At 46.4% G+C, this 20444-nt stretch overlaps 1 protein-coding gene across 1 annotated transcript in view; it reads right to left on the bottom strand.

Moving 5' to 3' along the window:
* LOC311514480 (olfactory receptor 52P1-like) overlaps positions 1-6362 on the bottom strand; it is a gene marked incomplete at both ends in the record, with an annotated part of 61351 nt that extends 54989 nt beyond the window's left edge. Inside the window, one exon of the mRNA XM_084617046.1 lies at positions 6213-6362. Within this exon, the coding sequence (XP_084473172.1) occupies positions 6213-6362 (150 nt within the window). The remainder of the gene's footprint in view (positions 1-6212) is intronic.
* Positions 6363-20444: the final 14082 nt, after the last annotated feature.

Here is a 20444-nt window from a genome sequence, read left to right as displayed (position 1 = left end):
ACTTCATCGGATGCATCTTTTTGCGAATACAGACTAACATCCGTTGAAGTGAGCTGTAGCTCATGGAAGCTTATGCTCAAATAAATTGGTTAGTCTCTTAGGTGCAACAAGTCCTCCTTTTCTTTTTGCGAATACAGACTAAGAGGGCTGCTACTCTGAATCCCACATTATTCTCACACTAACAGCAGGAACCCCAGTGACTTCCAGAAAACAGAGCAGGTTTGCAGGATATGGGATTAAGTCAGAGATGGGAGTAAAGGAAGGAGTTTGTTTATTCTTGATGCAGTATAGAAATGTGTACAGCACTTTCCCCAATAGCATAGCCAAGGCCTTGCCCCAAGGAAGGTCAGTATTCTGTGAAGTACAGCTGGTGGGAACAGAAACAGTTACAAACAGAAAGCTGGAGGGTGGGGACAGGCAATCAGGGATTGAAAGAAATGGAGATGGGTTTCAAGGTGGTCACAGCAGGCAGGCACCATCTGCTTAATGGTTAATTTGGCATTAAAAGTCCAAAGCCACTGTGCTGGGAACATCCCTGGTACAGGGCTCAGCGCAGGGGTCAGCAGGCTCCTCCCCTACCCACTGTGGCCCCCATTCCTATTCAGAGAGGGGGAGGCACATGGGGAAGCTGATCTCACACCCATTTACCTCCTGTCCATCTGCCTGCCTGACATTGGGGAGGCAGCCCTAGGGCCAAGCGAGTGAAGCTTCTGAGCCAGGGGAGCAGAGAGGACCCAAATCTGCTGATAGTTGGTGTGTGCAAATTTAATGGTCCCCTCCCCCAATAACTCAAGTCACACACACCCCCTCCCCAGGCAGCCTTATCCTTACCCTCAGTTCCCCATGGGAAAGCAGCTGTTTCTCCTATACCTCTCCCTTCAGAGCTAAAGCAGCAGCCTCTCCCTACCTCTCCCAGCCATTTGGTCCCTGTGCTGTTTGTTTGGCTCTCCTGGTCCCCAGCTCCAGCATGTGCCATGCAGGGACCAAAGCACTTGGCAGGCAAACCCTGGGAGAAAACGGTGTGTCCCCACATGTCTCTCGTCTGCAGGGGGAGGCTGGGATAAGGCTGAATTGCCCCCGAGTTAGCGTGGTGCTCACCTGTGGGGAGCCAAGTGTGCACTCCCCTCCCTGGCAGGAGGGCCGGGGGAAAAAGCAAGCCCTTTCCTGGACAGGTCTGGGGCTCTTAGGAGACAGTAACACGGGCCCACCCCCACCCCAGCCCAGATACCAGGGAGGATCCGAACCCTCCGCTATGACACAGAGCTGCTGGCACATGCGCCCCTCCTCCTTCCCCTCCTCACCCCCCACTAACCTCAGCCATCCCTCCCAGAGCTCAGATTGGGAGCCTCTTCCAGCCCAGCCGCTCTCCAAGCACGGCTTCTAACGCAGGGGGCCTCTGTCCCGGGAGAGTGGGGATCCCTGCTTCCACTGGAGGACTTAGCTGGCTTAGTGCCTGCCTGGTCAAGCTGCAGCTTGGGTCTGTCCTCTCCCGCGCTGCGTGTCTCTCACCTGGCTGGCTGCCTCCCTCTGTGAGCCCAGCTGCCTGTCGGTCCACAGCACATGGGAGGTACCAAATCACGCCCCCTTCAGTACCTCACCCTGGTCCATCAACGACCAGCCCTAGGTTTGCCACCCAGTCTGATTGTGATCATTTAGGACATGGGCTAGGGCAGTGCTCTTCACTATTTTTGAAGTGGGGACCGCCTTGGCAAAAAACCTTCAATGTGGGAACCACATCAACTACTAAATAACACGTTGCTCACTACTCCTGAACGATGTAAGGGGACAGAGCCACTCGTGTAACCAAGACAAAGTCTATTGGTGCACATAAAAAAAATAATCTGGGGTGGGGCCAGGGATGAGGAGTTTAGGGTTCAGGCAGGCTGCTCCAGGGCTGGGGCCAGAGGACTCACCCCAGCCCTCTCACTGCTAGCAGCAGCTAGCTCTGGGGGAAGGGGCCCTCTCTCCCCTCCAGCATCAGGGAGGTCTGGGGCCATGGAAAGAGGCCCAGGGTAGCCCTGAAAGCCCCAACTCCCTCCCTTCCCCAGTTCCTGCCCACCCTCTACCTCTCTCCTATCCAGGTCCCTGCTGTGTGGCCCTTTGGAGCTACTGCACAGCTAATCACAGCCTGCTGTGCGGCCGCTCAGCTTAGAGGGACCTTAGGCAGGGAGCTGCACTTAGGGTCACTGGGAGCTGCCACGGGCTCACGGGCCTTGCAGTGAAGAGCACTGGGCTAGGGTGTCCCGACTGTGGGTGCTGTCTCCACACCAGCCCTTCCCCTGACCTGCTGATCAAACCACGTACAATGTATTAAACAGCAACTCTAAGAAAAATAAGGAACAAATGGGAAAGGTTCAAGGAAAGAAGGGACCCGCGCTATGGGCATGGGAAACACTGCAAACAGCCGTCTCAGGGATGTAAAGAAAGTTCACAGTCTGTTCACACTCTGAAAGTTCACATGTCTCAGGCCTCCTGGCTGTGCTGTGGTGATACCATGGGTCAGGCACCTGCTCTGCCAGTGGCCACATGCCCTCAGGTTCTAGCTGGCAGGAGCCTTCTCCCCAGCATCTGCCCTCCCATCAGATCCACATCTCCCTTTCTGAGTCCAGCCTTCAAGGCCCTGCTGGCTAGCAACATCTCCCTGCATTGGGCCCTCTGTCCATGGATCCACCTTGCTCTTCCTAGGTTAGGGATTGGCAAGCTATGGCCTGGGGTCCACATCCGACACTTCAGGTGTCTTAATCTGGCCCTCAAGTTCCCACCGGGGAATGGGGTTTGGAGCTAGCCCCACTCCAGCTGGGGTGCGGAGCTGGAGGCTTGACCTGCTCCACATGTGCAGTGGCTCAGCATTGCTCCTAGAAACTGCAGCATGCCCCGCCCGCTCTGGCTCCTACATGTAGGGGCAGCCAGGGAGTTCCACACACTAACCCCACCCTAAGCGCCAACGGCGCAGCACCCATTGGCTAGGAACTGTGGCCAATGGGTGCTGCATGGGTGGCACCTGGGGACCGGGCAGCATGCAGAGGTGCCTGGCTGTGCCTCCACCTAGGAGACGGAGAGGGACATGCCACTGCTTCCAGGAGCTGCTTGAGGTAAGCACCACCAGGAGCCTGCACCCCTGACCTCCTCCCGTGCCCCAAACCCCACCCCAACCCTGATCCCCCTCCCGCCCTCCGAAGCCCACCCCCAGCCGCAGCCCTCACTCCCTCCCACACCCCATGAGCATTCATGGCTCTCCATACAATTGCCATACCCAGGTGTGGCCCTTGGGCCAAAAAGTTTGCCCACTCCTGTCCTAGCTGCTCATAATGCTCTGCTGCCATATTACTAGTGGCAGATTTGGTGTCCACTGTCCTGGCTCCCGGTCCTGGTCTGCTCCAGCTACATCTCCCCAGCTCTGCCTCAGCAACGCTGCTCTGCCACAAGCCCCGCTCTCGCTCTTCTGGCTCCGTTCTGCTTCCCTGGCTCCAGCCCAGCTCTGGCTCCGCTGGGCTGCTTCTCTGACCCCTACCTGCATTGCCAGATTTCTACTGCATTAATAGCCCCAAAGCCACATACATACTAACCTAAAAGTAGCCCAATCTATTAAAAAAAGGTTTTTATTATTAATTATTATTTATTATTAACACATCGATCTATACATCAAGTAACAAATGAAAGGAAAAAATTCCAAACTGTCAGGGTGGTTTGGCACTGGAATACATTGCCTAGGGAGGTTGTGGAATCTCCATGATTAGAGATTTTTAATAGCAGGTTGGACAAACACTTGTCTAGTTGTTATAGATGGAGCTGGTCCTGCCATGAGTGCAGGGGACTGGACTTGATGACATCTCGAGGGCCCTTCCAGTTCCATGCGTCTATTAACTCAAAAGGAAACACATCTCATTCAATTACAAATGACATGGATGAGGCTAAACAAGCTATTGTCCAATGATTAGGTGCAGGGAGATCAGGCAGTAAATGTCCCCTGGGAAGAAGTTGGATTAAAGGGATGGATTACTGTACATGGTATTGCAAGAAGAATTATTTTAGGATATATGCAATGTAAGATTAACAAATTAAAAGAAAGAGAGCAATTGCCCATACAGGCAACAGATATTGATCCTGGTAAATATGTATCTAAAATGTCTATGCTGCAGATATATCAGAAGGTAGAACACCATTATGAAATCCTGCCTCCATCCTGAGAGGTGGAAATTAATGTGGAACATGGAATCATGGCACTGGAAGGGACCTCAAGAGGTCATCTTGTCCATTCCCCTGCACTCATGGCATGTCGGCACACATCCGCTATCCACCCCTTCATCTATGTGATGGGGGTTTTATGCAATAACCCTATCGAAGGGGGGATTTGTAGCCCATAAGGCCAGTTTGCTAGATTGCTAGATTGCAGAATATGTTTTCTTTATTGGTTTTATTAATTATATTATTTTCTTGCTTTTGTTTATGTTGAATTGCAGTATATATTATGCATAATAGTTATTCATTGTAGTTGGCTGTAATGCAAGGAACCTACAGGCATGTATCATGCATGATTAGCTAGAGAAAGTCAGAATGACAAGCCCAGTATCCTGTCCTCTGACAGTGGACAATGGCAGGTTCCCCAAAGGGAATTAACAGAACAGGGAATCATCAAGTGGTCCATGCCCTGGCATCCAATCCCAGCTTCTGGCAAACGGAGGCTGGGGACACCATCCCTGCCCATCCTGGCTAAAAGCTAGTGATGGACCTATCTTCCATGAATATGTGTCATATCTCCCATGATATATGTCATAATATGTTAGCCTATAGAGTAAGTGTACCCAAAGAATTATCTGGGTGAGGAAATAAGTTTTGGATATGGTAGATTGGGCCCTAATTAAGGCAGTGCCAGGACCCTATCAGAGGGTGAATAACTGTGCAGGAGAGCCACTCTTTCTATCTCCTATCAAACTATACTATCAAAGAGTATAGCTTAGCTACTTAACACTCGAACCTAATCCCAACCAACTTGGGAAGCTTGGACCATCATATTCATTCTGCATGCCAGAGATGAGGCTGGTGCTCTGTTTCTGACGACCAGGTATTCCGGGAAGGGTAGGAGTATACTAGTTTAAGTAGTCTTTTAGAATAGAGATGTTACCACCAGTGCTCATATAACTGTATTACTTCTTTGTGACTCTATGTTTTATATCATTTATTATTCTTTCATTCATTTTAATAAAGATCTTAATATTCTGGTATTGTCCTCAGTATAAGTGTCCTTGCCACATGCAACCTGAGGGTCTACTCATGTCATTGAATTCTCTGAGTTTTCTAATCCTGTTGCCTGAATTGGGAAAAGAACCAAATATCTTCTGATCAGATAATTGGGGAGCCATAATTAAAGTAGCCAATAAATTCAAGTCAACAATATACACTCTAACACAAAGAATGTTTGCTAAAAGTTCTTCTTGCATCTTGTTGTGCAGTTTTGTTTTTATCAAGTTCATTTGAGAAAACAGTCTTTCAACTGTAGCACTGCTAAAAGGTAGGGACAGCATGAAAGAAGAACTGAGCAAAATTCACTAAAGTTTTTATCCTCAGCAGCATCCATGTGTTTGAGAACTTCAACCCCAAACTGCTCTACTTGGTTGTCCTGAGTATGAGGCCAGTGAACCAGAAGCAAATCTCTGGTGGGCTTTCTTGGTTGAGATTCTGAGGATGGCCCTGATGATGAGACCGTAGGACAGGGCAATGAGCATCAGGTCTAACCCGATAACTGTAACTGCTATCACCAAGCCATACATCTTGTTGACTGTGATGTCCCCGGTGGATATCTTCACCACAGCTATGTGCTCGCAGTACGTGTGGGCGATAATGCGATTGGTACAGAATGGCTGCCTCTTCAGGAACAGGGGCAGGAGCAGAATGAAGAGAACAGCTCTTATCAAACCCACTAGCCCGAGCTTAGCTATTCGTGCATTGGTGAGGATGGTGGAGTATCTCAGAGGATTACATATGGCAATGTACTGATCGAAGGCCATTGTCACAAGGATAGATGAGTGCATAACAGAAACCACATGAAGGAAGAACAGCTGGGTGAGGCAACCATCCACAGTAATGCCTTTCAGATTGAATCAAAATAAATACAGTGCCTTCGGTATGACAGAGCTAGACATGCTGATGTCTGTGAGCGTCAGCATGCAGAGCAGCAGGTACATTGGCTTGTGCAGGGTCTGCTCTGTCCCTACAACAAACAGAGCCATGAAATTTCCCAACAGGCTAATAATGTAGAACATAGACAAAGGGATGGACATCAGGATATGAGCAGCTTCCAGGCCAGGGATGCCCATAAGGATGAATGTTGAAGGGTCAGAGTGGGTGAGGTTGAAAGATGCCATGAAGTGAGGTTGATGCATTGATTGGGCTTAGAAATGTTCAAGGTGTCTGCAAAGGGAGAGAAGCACAGCCATGGAGTAACACTGTTTATAACAAATAGCACAGTAAATATTTTATAGTTATTACCAATCTAGAAAGGGGGATGAGCAGTGAGGTGGCAACATTTAAAGATGGCACCAGATTATTTAGGTCATAGTCAAGGCCAGAGAAGTCCTCAGAGGGAGCTAACCAAGCCAGGTGAATGGGCAACATGATGGCAGGTGAATTTTGATGTTAATAACTGCAACGTGTACGCCAATTTGAGAGGAAAATGTAAACCCATCAAACACCTCACAAGATCCTAATTTAACTGTCTGAACTCAGGACAGGGACCTGGGCGTCATGGTACACAGCTCTGTGAAACCCTGCTCACAGTGAAAGCCTGCACAGAAACTAAGCAAAACATTGGGATCCAAGGAATCATGGAATCATAGGAAAGGAAGGGACCTCTCGAGGTCATCAAGTGCAGTCCTCTGTACTCACAGCAGGACCAATCACCATCTAGACCATCCCTGACAGGAGTTTGTCTACCCTGCTCTTAAAAATCTCCAGTGATAGAGATTCCACAACCTCCCTCGGCAATTTATTCCAGTGCCTAACCACCCTGACAGTTAGGAAGTTTTTCCTAATATCCAAACCAAACCTCCCTTGCTGCAATTTAAGCTCATTGCTTCTTGTCCTATCTTCAGAGATTAAGAAAAAACAGTTTTTCTTCCTTCTGCTTATAACAACCTTTTAGGTACTTGAAAACGGTTATCACGTCCCCTCTCAGTCTTCCCTTTTCCAGACTAAACAGACCCAATTCTTTCAATATTCTCGCATAGGTCATGTTTTCCAGACCCCTAATCATCCTTGTTGCTCTTCTATGGAATCTCTCAAATTTGTCCATCTCTTTCCTGAAATGTGGTGCCCACAACTGGACTCAATACTCCAGTTGAGGCCTAATCAGCATGGAGTAGAGTGGAAGAATTACTTCTCGTGTCTTGCTTACAACACTCCTACTAATATATCCCAGAAGGATGTTTGCTTTTTTGGCAACAGCGTTACACTGTTGACTCATATTTACCTTGTGGTCCACTATGACCCCCAGATCCCTTTCCTCGGTACTCCTTCATAGGCAGTCATTTCCCGTTCTGTATGTTTGCATCCGATTGTTCCTTCAGAAACAGAGCAATTTGCATGTGTTCTTATTGAATTTCATCCTATTTCTTTCAAACCATTTTTCTAATTTGTCCAGCTCATTTTGAATTTTCATGCTATCTTCCAAAGCACTTGCAACCTCTCGCAGCTTGGTATCATCTGCAAACTTTATAAGTGTACTCTCTATGCCATGATATAAATCATTGATGAAGATATTGAACAGAATTGGACCCAGAACTGATCCTGTGTAACCCCGGCCCTTATGCCCTTCCAGCCTGACTGTGACCCATGGTTAACTACGTTCTGGGAACAGTTATCCAGCAAGTTATGCACCCACTTTATAGTAGCTCCATCAAGGTTGTATTTTCCTAGTTTGTTTATGAGAAGGTCGTGGGAGACAGTGTCTAATGATTTACTGAAGTCGAGACAAACCATTTCTTCCATTTCCCCCCTATCTACAAGGCTCATTACCCTGTCGAAGAAGGCTATCAGGTTGGTTAGACATGATTTGTTCTTTACAAATCCATGCTGACTATTGCTTATCACCTTATTATCTTCTAGATGTTTGCAAATGGATTCCTTAATTATTTGCTACACGATCTTTCCAGGTACAAAAGTTAAGCTGACCGGTCTGTAATTTCCTGGGTTGTCCTTATTTCCCTTTTTATAAATGAGCACTAAATGTGCTCTTTTCTTGTCTTCTGTGTGGAATGGGGACTAATATTGTAAATACAATGCCATGAGATCAGTCAGTCAATGTTTCACCCTCCTCTGGACTCCCCTGTCTAGTCCTGGGCACCCTCCTCACAGAGGATATTGCAGAACTACAGGGGTTCAGTGTAGGGCAAAGAGAATGATCAAGAGCCTAGGGAAACTCTCAAACAGAGAGAGATTAATAAGACTAGGATTGTTGCCTTATAAAAGAATTGAATAAGAGGGGACATGAGAAAAGTCTATAAAATATTGACTCGTACAGAGTACATTGAGAATGTGTTCCCCCATCTTATAACACAAGATGAAGAAGACATTCAATTAAACTGAAATGTGGCCAATTCAAAACTGATAATAAATACTACTCTCTTCACTCAATGCCTAATTAGACTGAGGGACTCATTGTCACAAGAGGTAGTTGAGGCCATGAGCTAAGCAAGAATCAGGAAGGGTTTGGACATTTACATGGAGAGTGGGACTATCCAGTTACAATAATTACAGCCAAATCAATATTTTGGAAAGCCTATGCACCCATGTTTTTCAGGGCACAGGCCAATCTCTAGCTGTTAGGCATTCGGGTGACACTCTCCCGATGGTCAGGTCATCCCCCATCCACCCACTGCAGGCTTTCTTTCACCTTCTTCTGCAGCACCTGTAGCTGTCACTGTCAGAGAGAGGAAACTGGATTGGATGGACCATAGGTCTGATCTATGATGCAAGGCCCACTTTGAAAAGGAGCCAGCTTTTCCCCATGGAAAGAGACATTATCATGCTGGGCTATGACTTTTTGCTCAATAGAGTTGGCATGAAGGGCACAGGCATCTTGGTATTTATCGCTGCAGGCCTGCACCTCTGTTACTTCCCGTGTTTCTTTTGGTGAGCCACTTTCTTGCAGGTACCCAGCTTTGTCTGAGACATAAGTGTGATACTGAATATATCAGGAGTGCCCTGTAACCCCCATATTTCTCATTGATAGATAATCATGATATTGCGTATATAGCAGGCCATGTGAGATATCAGGGAAAGATTATGATTTGCTGAAAGTCATTGTTCTATCTAAATATGTAAGCATTAGTGCATATGAAGTTATGAGAGTGCATTTGATGGTTGTCACTTAATCATGCTGTGAGCTGGGAATCAGCAGCTCCACAGAGAGAACAGCAAGAAAAAGTAAACAAAGCCTGGGCAGGTGTCAAACAATCATCAACATCCATTGTCCAGCAAGTGAGCTACAATGCAATGACTGGGTTGCACAAGGTCATATCACAGGAATTACTCAACCTTCCCTGGCAACACAACAGTGCCCAGCAGACATGCCTGGACTTGTGTTCTCCAGGGACTAAGACGATAGAACAGAACACAGTGGCCCCACATTTGACCTTTTCTCCTTTCCCCATGTAGCCTATAGGGCTAACCTGCTTGCTTGCCTATAGAGATATATTTTACTATAGATTTCTTATTTCCTTATGGTTATGATTATTTGTTTTATTATAAAAAGTTATAACAGCTTTACAGTAAAGTAGTTTGGCTGTAACATAAAGGGCTTAAAGGCCACAGCCTGTACGTTGCACTAAGGCAAAGTTATCATATACATGTCTGGGACCATTCACCCAGATAGCAAAGTTGGCTCACCTATGTTCAGGACTTGTCACCTAGATAGATGGTGTTGAGCTAAAGCATAAGGTCCACATATGATGTGTTAAAGCAAGGTAGCATGGGGACCTTCCTAAGTTCATACCCTTTTAAACTTAACAGGTACACCACAACTTGGGAAAAAAACAAAATAACCAGGTCAGAACAGAATGAAATGACCGGTTAGGACAGAAATAACAAATGTGATACCTAATCACAAAGGGGCCATGGTAATGAATTGACACATATGATAATAAGTTGAGGTCAATGATATACTTACCTATAGGAAATAGACACTGCGGCATTAGTAAGGTGAGGGAATACAAATGACGAAAAAGGGAAAAATCCCCTATTGAATATGCATCAAACATAACATATCCACTTTCCATTGATGAAGTGCTGAACTAATTAATAAACTTGCCCTGCTCATCTTGAGCGGTGCAAGACGGTATATTCCTGAGATACAGGGCTGGCAGCTGGGGGGATTTGGCTGGTGCCTTTCTCTGTGTGATTCATGAGTGGCTTTGGGAGCATTCATGCAATCTAGCTGGGTGTGGGCTCCACATGTGCTTGTGCTGAGTGATAACAACGCCTGGAGGAGTTTCCTGTTTGTCACTAGCAAAGCATTGTGAGAGACAGCCCAGGCTGGAGAGTTAAGGGGACACTGCCGTCCCACCTTTCCAGACTGCACCCTTAGGATCCTGTCACAATTAGTTACAGTTGTTAACTAAGAAGTATAAGCAGAGACAATTGTCAGCAACTCAGCTGCCAACCCTTCTCATGCCTCAATATAGATATAAAGTTTGCAGATGACACAAAAATTGGGTGATGGTAAATAATGAGGAGGTCAGGTCGCTGATTCAGAGCAATCTGGATTCGTTGATAAACTGGTCGAAGAAAACTATGTGTCTTCTAATATAGCTGTGTAGATAGATCCATCTAGGTACAAAGAATGTCGGCAAAGCTGACATGATGGGAGACTATAGTGGGAATCACAATGACTCTGAATAAGATTTGGGGGTCTGAAGGAATAATTAGCTAAACATGAGTTCCCAGTGTGACCCTGCAGCCAAAAAAAACAATGTGATCTTGGGATGATAACCAGGGGAATCTCAGGGACAGGTGGAGAAGTTATTTTACCTCTTTATTTCGCTCTGGTGCGACTGCTGCTGGAAGCCTTTGTCCAGTTCTGGTGTCCAGGATTAAAGATGGATGTTGATACATTCAAGAGGGTTCAGAGAAGAGTCACAAGAATTATTAAAATATCAAAAAAACCTGCCTTATAGTGATAGACTTAAGGAGCTCAATCTATTTAGTTTAACAAAGGTGGCTAAGGGGTGACTTGACAATAGTCTCTAAGTACCTACATGGGGAACAACTAGTTAACTAGAGGCTTTTCAGTCTGGCATACACAGATGTAGCATGATACATTTCTGACTGGAAATAAGGCATAAATTTTTAAAACTGTGAGAGTAATTAAACATTGGAACAATTTACCAAGGGTCATGGCAGATTCTCCATCACTGAGAAGTTTTAAACTAAGGATGGATATTTCTCTAACAGATCTGCCCTAGAAATAATTTTAGGGAAATTCTCCAGCCTGTGCTCTACAGAAAGTCAGACTAGATGATCACAATGATCCCTTCTGGCCTTGGAATCTAAAAACATGTCCCCAGGAGTCAGCTGGATGCATTTTGCTTTCAGGGCTGTGCCTGAGCTTACTGAAGTCATTTTTCTGTTCATGGCCATGGTAAATGTAGCCCTATGGCGACAAAGTCTCATGTGAGGGTGGCAACTTGAAAACATTACATTACGTGTGTATTTCATGAAGCTGAGGAATCCGATGAGGCACTGCATGGATGAACATTTTAGGTGAGAAAAATAATGACTTGAGCCCATGAAATCTCCACACTGAGGAATGTACAACCTTTCCTGTGAATGGCTAGTAGCTAACAAACGATTGCAGAGAGTCCTGGGTTTATTGTCTGTGTCCCACTGTTTCAGGCAACTGCCACGGGCTCCTGCACATGGCAGCTGTATTGATCTCGGCCCTCACATGTGTCAGGGTTGCCTGCTTCCAATATATTATGTGGCTACTTCTCAGCTTGTGCGTTGTTCCTGTGTAGCTGTCCACCAAGCTGCACAGTGTGTAGGGGTGTAACAAGAGCAGCACCACGGGTGCCTTTGCATTCGTCTCTGTGTGAGATTACTGTACAGTGAGACACAGTCACCGATTACCCCCGGGCAAGGGAGCAGGTGTGCCAGGAGGCAGCTCACTTCCTGCAGAGGAAGAGCTGTGGGGTGCGTGGGGTGGTTCAGAGGTTGTGGGAGCCAGGGATGACTGGGGAGCATGGAGAAGACACTGGCGACTGTACTGGGAAGAGAGCCTACCATATATGGACAATGAAGTTGGCGATCAGCTAGAAACCATTGCCAGTTAAGTTAAACTTGGCTACTATGTAAAACCAACTGGGTTATTGTTGGGTTACTGTATTATTGTTGTACTGTATTATTGATGTACATCTTTTACAATGTGCACAACATTGCCAAACTACTTAACCAACACACTGGTAAAAATCAAGAAACGAATGTCAATAACGAACACAAAGGCTTGGAAAAAACAAATTGGTAAAAAAATTAAGTTCCACGGTAACTGCAAATTGGGTCAACAAATTCCCCGATAGTACCAGTCACACTTGGACTTGTGGCACATTGGAGACTAACAAATTTATTTGAGCATGAGCCTTCGTGAGCTACAGCTCACTTCATTGGATGCATTCAGTGGAAAATACAGTGAGGAAATTTATATACACAGAGAACATGAAACAATGGGTGTTACCATACACACTGTAAGCAGAGTGATCAGGTAAGGTGAGCTAATACCAGCAGGAGAGCGAGAGGGAAAAAACCTTTTGTAGTGATAATCAAGGTGGGCCATTTCCAGCAGTTGACAAGAACGTCTGACAGTGGCCCACCTTGATTATCACAACGAAAGGTTCCCCTCTCCCCGCTCACCTGCTGGTAATAGCTGGTAATAAAGAGCGTCTGATGTTCTTGTCAACTGCTGGAAATGGCCCACCTTGATTATCACTACAGAAGGTTTTTACCACCTGCTCTCCTACTGGTAATAGCTCACCTTACCTGATCACTCTCCTTACAGTGTGTATGGTAACACCCATTGTTTCATGTTCTCTGTGTATATAAATCTCCCCACTGTATTTTCCACGGCATGCCTCCGATGAAGTGAGCTGTAACTCACGAAAGCTCATGCTCAAATAAATTGTTTAGTCTCTAAGGTGCCACAAGTACTCCTGTTCTTTTTGTGGATACAGACTAACATGGCTGCTACTCTGAAACTACATCCGAAGTAAGGCACATGTTATTCAAAACAATCTTGTTCAGTGTCTGGCTACCAATATTAAATACTGACCCCTCTCCCGCCCTGAAATATTTTTGTATCCTGACTGTTCTGTAATTTTAAGCCTGGGAGTTTGAGATCGGAGCAACTCCCCTGTCAGTTCTTCTTTGTTCCAAATGAGCTTACACCATCTTAGAGGCCACAGGATGACTCCAGTTTCAGTCACCGGAGGCTCATGGTTGGTGAACGCAGGCCATTTATTTAAGTCCCTACATGTGGAGTTAGGGTGAAATGCTGGTGAAGTTAGGAGTTTTGCCACTGATCTCAGTGGGACCAAGATTTCACCTAACAGGGCAGTGAAGTTGCTGAACTGGAAAACTGGAGAGAACCAGAAAACCAGAGAGCTCAAAAAAAGTAAGCTACTGAGATAGATAGAAGAACACAAGAAGAGACAAGGAACTGACCTTAAAAGCAAATATTTGTCTTAATTATTTCCATTACCTTTGTAGGTAATTTTCAATTTTGCAATTTTGCAATTTTCCCAGGTAAATTCCTTGGCGTTTCTGAGAATACTAAAGTGTTCAAGTTGCCGTGCTGGTGAATTCCTGCCTAGCTGGTTTTTGATTTGTACCTGGAACCCTTCCTGAGCCCTCAGCACTAACTTTATTGCAGAAACAGGCAACTCACCGCAATCCCACTCAATGGAGAGACGAAATCTCCTTACCTCAATAGGAAGGCAGAGCCCTGAGAATCAGCGTATGAATCTCACATGTCTGACCCTCAGGGTGCTGGACAGTGACCTTTATGATCCCTCTGTCCAGTCCCTGCAGACTCTAGGTTGGCCAGGACTCCTAGACAATTCTCTTGTTTCCATGAGCCTTGGGAAGAGCAGAAAATAGATCCTGGAGAACTTCAGCCTGAAAGCCTCCCCTGGGAGTGAAGCTATTATTTGCCAATAACAGTGGCTGGGATTGTGAGAGCAAACAGAGTCTTGCAGACTTGATAGAGTTGTCCAGCAGTACTGAAACCAGAGAGAGAAAAGGAAGAGTAAAAGTTTAGATGTAAGAATTTATCTATCAGCATTTCCGTGCGGCTGACCATCATCATAGAACCTGACCATCCCCTCCTCCTTGCAGCTGACGTGCTCTGTGCTGAATCCCTGAAAACACAACATGCACATGGAAAGGCTCTCGCACATCCTTGTTTCAAACACGGAGTAATAGGCACTCCCATTTGATAGCCTCTCTCTGACCGAGGGCAGCACAGATTGCCCCTGATCAGTCATAAACCCTCATCGTGCAATATCATGTCATGGGGAGGAGCAGCTTCCTGAGCCCCCTTCAGTGATCAGCATGTGTCCTGAGGCTTGTGGGCTGCTAGAGTCTCTGACAGGCTATAATTAGAATGGGGAGGGTGGAGGGAGATGTTCAGACACATTCGGTGGGACTCAGGTTATTCAAGGAACAAAGGCAGTAGGCACCAATTATAATCTTGTCCTGCCCAACATCCTCTGGCAAAGAGTTCCACGGGATGGGTCCAAAGAGTCCATCAGTGGCTATTAGCCAGGATGGGCAGGGAGTCCAGTAGTGGCGGGTGCTGATCTCAGGTTTTAGGCATCACAAGCAGTGTTCCACCAGTCTTGGGCTATCACCGGGTTTCTGGCCCGTGGTAGATATTTCTGTTCATGAAAGCAACACCAGAGTGTCTTTTCATGACATCCATATAATCAAGGATGGTGGCCTTAACTCTGCTGTAATCAAGACTGGTATTAGACTCGCTTGGGCCTAGGTCTGAAGCTAAGAAGTGGTCCCATTGCCCGGGGCCGAACCCTGAGCACTGTTGTCCAGGGCTGAAGCCCCAAACACCTGACATTGCCAGTCACCATCTCCCCCAAACATTCCTCCAAACCCCCTAGGAGGGTGCTACCCATAGTTTGAAAACCTCTGCTTAGTGTGATTTATTTTGACATTTAGAAATTAAATTATGGTGATACTTGCATTACAATACCCACAGTGACTCAAAAGATATGATGTAATTTAACTTTGTGACACACCCCTCTGATGTGGGGCCCCAGGCAATTGCCCTATTTGCTACCCCCTAAAGCGGGTCCTGGGGCCAATCCTTTCCAGCCATCAGGTTGTGCCCCCAGTTGGTGGTCTGGGCTGGTCTAGTCAGGTGGAGAACTAACAAGACATCCCAATGCTGCCACCACCTGCTCCAGACATCCCAATGCTACCACCACCTGATCATTGTAAGGAATGCCAAAATTAGGTTGAATTTATTTAAGTCGACCTTTAGAGTCAGATTTTATAAAGTTGAAGGTGCGTGTCCACATTATGCATATTAGGTCAATGGAGTGCTTTTTCACTACCATGGCTAGCATTGAACATCCTTCTGGGATGTATTAGCAGGAGTGCTGTAAGCAAGACATGAAAAGTAATTCTTCCCTTCTACTCCGCGCTGATTAGGCCTCAACTGGAGTATTGTGTCCAGTTCTGGGTGCCACATTTCAGGAAAGATGTGGACCAATTGGAGAAAGTCCAGAGAAGAACAACAAAAATGATTAAAGATTTAGAAAACATGACCTCTGAGGGAAGGTTAAAAAAATTGGGCTTTTTTTAATCTAGAAAAGAGAAGACTGAGCTTTCAGTATGTAAAGATTGTTATAAGGAGAAGGAAGAAAAACTGTTTTTTTCTTAATCTCTGATGATAGGACAAGAAGCAATGGGCTTAAACTGCAACAAGGGAGGTTTAGGTTGGCCATTAGGAAAATCTTCCTAACTGTCCGGGTGGTGAAGCACTGGAATAAATTGCCCAGTGAGGTTGTGGAATCTCCATCATTGGAGATTTTTAAGAGCAGGTTAGACAAACACCTGTCAGGAATGGTCTAGATAATACTTAGTCCTGCCACGAGTGCAGGGAACTGGACTAGATGACCTCTCAAGTTTCCTTGCGGTTGTGTTATTCTGTGATTCTCTCATATTGCAGTGCAATTGTAAGAAAGCTGTCCTTGTCCCCTGTTACCCAGGCTTCTTTCAACCCAGAGCTCTTGGTAACTTTTACTCTGTGTGAGGTGGTGTCAGGAAATAAACCAGAGGAGACACGGCCGTCCGACCGATAGGTGGCCGGCACAAACAGGACGACACAAGAGCACTTTCACTTAAAGATACATTTTACTTGGTCTCAAGCACTGACACACGTCTGCAACAGGGTCGTAAAACACCCCCAACCCTTGATAATGACCAAAGCTGAGTGTGGCTCTCGAGTGGCACAGCAGCAGCAGCCTTTCTACCAGTGGGGACCACAAGATGCATCCAGAGGGAGAGTCCTATCCCAAAGAGTCCTCAAACTTTTCCACCTTATTTATACATTAGTAACAGAATGACATGTCCCTTAAGGAAAACTTGTTAAGCAAGCAGTTCCAATGCTCAAGCAAGAGGCTTCCTTCTGATTATTCATTAACCTGGTGTGGGTTTTTCCAGAGTTTACAGCCTTGAGACCCTGTTAGACACATTCCTGAGGGCACAATCTGCTCTTCTAAAATGCATGTATCAGCAACTTCCACCATGTCAAGGTGACGCACGACTGTCACCAGCATCTGCAAAATGCTCCACCTATGGCTTCCACCAGGGCTGCTTGCTTTGCATCCTATTCTTGAACCTGGAGGAACCTGCTTCGGCTGAGAAAATACTGCAGGATAAGGTGCCAGGGATTTGTAATGCCCACAACAACAGTGTACAGCTGAGCGAGGTCCATGCTTGCTGTGCTGTGGCATCTGCGCAGGTAAGCCAGGCATTGGAAAAAAGGCGTGAAAAAGCCTTGGTTTGTTTGTTATTGATTTCAGGGAGGGAGGGAGATAAGTACATTGTGGGAGGCTAATGCCATGTTTCTATAACCACTAGCACAAATGTTGTGATCACATGAGGCATTGCAAGCCCAACCCAAATTCCACTTGGCTCCACGCACGGTGGGATATTTCTCCACAGTGCAGCGCTCCGTGCGTCGATGCAAGCCCTGGCAGTGAAGATGCACTCAGCCTGCACAATGCACATAGTGGGGACATGGAAAATTTACTTACTAAATCAGAGGCTCTATGCTAATTTAAATAAAATTGGCTTACATGTGTAATGTAGACACACCCTTCATCGCCTATGGCATTCGCACGTCTCTGCTCTTTGGTTGATGTTTGGCTGCTATACCTGGCCCCATTCTCGGACTCCTCCTGCTGCTATACCTGGTGATGCTGGACCAGCTCTGCCAAGGGGGCTGGAACACAGGGGGCCAGGAGCTCAGGGTCCACTTTTAAGAATATGCTCTGTTTTTCGCTGGTGAGTCGCATATGGTAGCAGCCTTGGGGGATGAGGGTGTAGGAGAGGAGGGACTCAGCGAGTGGCAGAGAGGAGGGCCATGGAGGAAGGGGTGGAAGACAGGAAGAACTTAGTGCCCGCGTGCTCGGCTCATCATCCCCCCCCACCCCCCGGCTCGCCTAATCATCCCCCGTGTGCCCTGATGCACAGAATAGATGAACACTTAGAAGAGTTTCAGCTGCCAAATATATATCCACTTTAGACCTCACAAAGGGATACGGGCAAATGCCTTTGATGGCAGAATCCTGGGAGAAGAAAGCTTTTCACCTCCTTTGGCTCTCGTCAATTCAGGATCACGTCGTTTGGCCTACATGGAGTGGCATTGATTTTTCAGAGACTAATGGATGGGACATTACAATTGCATGGGCGGTATGCAGCGTGTACCCTGATACAATTTATTAAAAATAGGTCTTGGTCCCGTATCTTCTGGCAGCATTGCCACCCACAGTGCAGTTGGCAGTACATTACACTCAGGATCCCTTAACGATCTGAGCCCTGATTATCGGCCAATTTTTCTCCACTCCCGGGGGAGGCTCTCAAGCTGAAGTTCTCCAGAGTCTATTTTCTGCTTTTTCCACTCCTCACAGAGCCTAGGGAATTGTCCGGGAGTCCTGGCCAAATGGAGAGTCTGCAGGGACTGTTCAGTTCAGTCATAAAGGTCACTGATTGGCACGTTGAGTTTCAGGCATGTGAGATTCATACATTCATTTGCAACCCCTGTTGAACAGGATTTTGGTAAGTTGCTTGTTTCTGAATTAAAGTTATTGTTAAGGGCTCAGGGAAAGTTCCAGGTTCAAGTCAGGGACCATCTGGACAGGAATTCACCTACGCAGTTACTTGAAATGTTTATTCGTGTCCTGAAATCTCACTCAGAGGTTTAGAGGTTCAAATCAATCAGTGTAACATTTTTTTTAGGGCAGGAGAGGGGTCTGCTCTCTTTGTGCCCCTGCATCTCTGGTTCGGGAAGCCCAAAAGGCAGTAAATATAAAAGCATGTTTCTGCCTTAGAGGAAACCAGGTGGTGTGAGAAATCTAACCCTGGGGTGGTCCAGGAATGCACAGTGTGTGGAGAGGAGTGGGGATGTGCAGTATCCAGACTGGGAATGAACATCCTGCTTAATGCACAGAGCAAAGAAGCATCACAAGTTCTCCTAGGATGGGTGGGGGTCTCAGACTGCAACATAATGTAAACCACATTGTGCCAGATTGTATCTGACACCATCCTCCATCTCAACCACCCCTTCCCCATGAGCAGCCCCACTACAGCCTTGTGGTAACATCAGCAATTGCCAAGATGGAAAAGCAGCCACAGGAAGGGGTGTCTGGTTTTCTAAGGGGCTGCAATATCTTAAAGCTTTATGTCATTGTCATAAATATAAAGGGAAGGGTAACCACCTTTCTGTATACAGTGCTATAAAATCCCTCCTGGCCAGAGGCAAAATCCTTTCACCTGTAAAGGGTTAAGAAGCTAAGGAACCTCACTGGCACCTGACCCAAAATGACCAATGAAGAGACAAGATACTTTCAAATCTGAAGGGGAGGAAACAAAGGGTGTGTGTGTGTGTGTGTGTGTATGTGAGAGAGAGAGAGAGAGTTGCTTTTCCCGGGAACAGAAAAGGAAGGGAATCTTAGAACTTAGTATGTAATCTAGTTAGATATGCGTTAGATTTCTGTGTTGATTAAATGGCTGGTAAGTTGTGCTGAATGGAATGTATATTCCTGTTTTTATGTCTTTTTGTAACTTAAGGTTTTGCCTAGAGGGATTCTCTATGTTTTGAATCTGATTACCCTGTAAGGTATTTACCATCCTTATTTTACAGAAGTGATTCTTTTGCTTTTCTTTAATTAAAATTCTTTTCTTAAGAACCTGATTGCTTTTTCATTGTTCTTAAGATCCAAGGGTTTGGATCTGTGTTCACCTATACAAAGTGGTGAGGATTTTTATCAAGCCTTCCCCAGGAAAGGGGATGTGGGGTTTGGGGGGATATTTTGGGGTGCAGATGTTTCCACGTGGGCTCTTTCCCTGTTCTTTGTTTAAAACACTTGGTGGTGGCAGCATAAGGTCCAAGGACAAAAGGTAAAAGTTTGTACCTTGGGGAAGTTTTAACCTAAGATGGTAAGAATAAGCTTAGGGGGTCTTTCATGCAGGTCCCCACATCTCTACCCTAGAGTTCAGAATGGGGAAGAAAATTTGACAGTCATTCTGAGGAAGAGTTACTGAGACTGGTTATTTTTAATCTCCACGTCCGCTCTCCCTCCCACTGGATCTGTCCCTCTCTCCTTTCATGCACAGGCTGAGCTGCTGCTGGGGTTCCCTTCACCCCAGAAAGGCAGTTTAGGCTGATCTCCCCCTTTTCCCCATGCAGGCAGACGCTGAGTTTAACCCCGTCTGAGGAGATATTTCTGTGAGCTGCCTCTGTGGGGTCTTGCTCCTGTTTTTGGTTTTGGGTGAGGGGCAGCACTGTGTGCCAGGGCTGGAAGTTATGCGGAGTTGGAGACCTACATGGACGAGTAGCCAGGACTCAGAGGTATGGAGGAAGGAAGCGGGTTGTAAATGGGCAAGTGGGCAGTGCTGAGGGTAGGGCAGGCAAGCAGGGTGTGTACACAGAGAACAGGGAAGCTCTGAGGGTTGTGGGGACAGGCAGCGGGTACACAGGGACAGACACGTGGAGCTGAGTATGTTGGGGACAGGGAGCGGTATATACCTGCCAGGTGGGCAGTGCTGCTGAAATTAAAAGTTTCTTTGTAATAGTTGGTCTAAGGTCAGCGCTGGGAACTTTCCTGGCCCTGGGTGCATTTGTGCTGGTCTATGAGTCTCCTTGCCCTGGCAAGCCACAG

The sequence above is a fragment of the Lepidochelys olivacea genome (assembly GCF_965140295.1).
Source record: "Lepidochelys olivacea isolate rLepOli2 genome assembly, chromosome: 1".
In the NCBI taxonomy this organism is placed as follows: Eukaryota; Metazoa; Chordata; order Testudines; family Cheloniidae; genus Lepidochelys; species Lepidochelys olivacea.
Note: the sequence above shows the minus strand (reverse complement) of the source record. Positions and strands in the feature narration are given on the sequence as shown.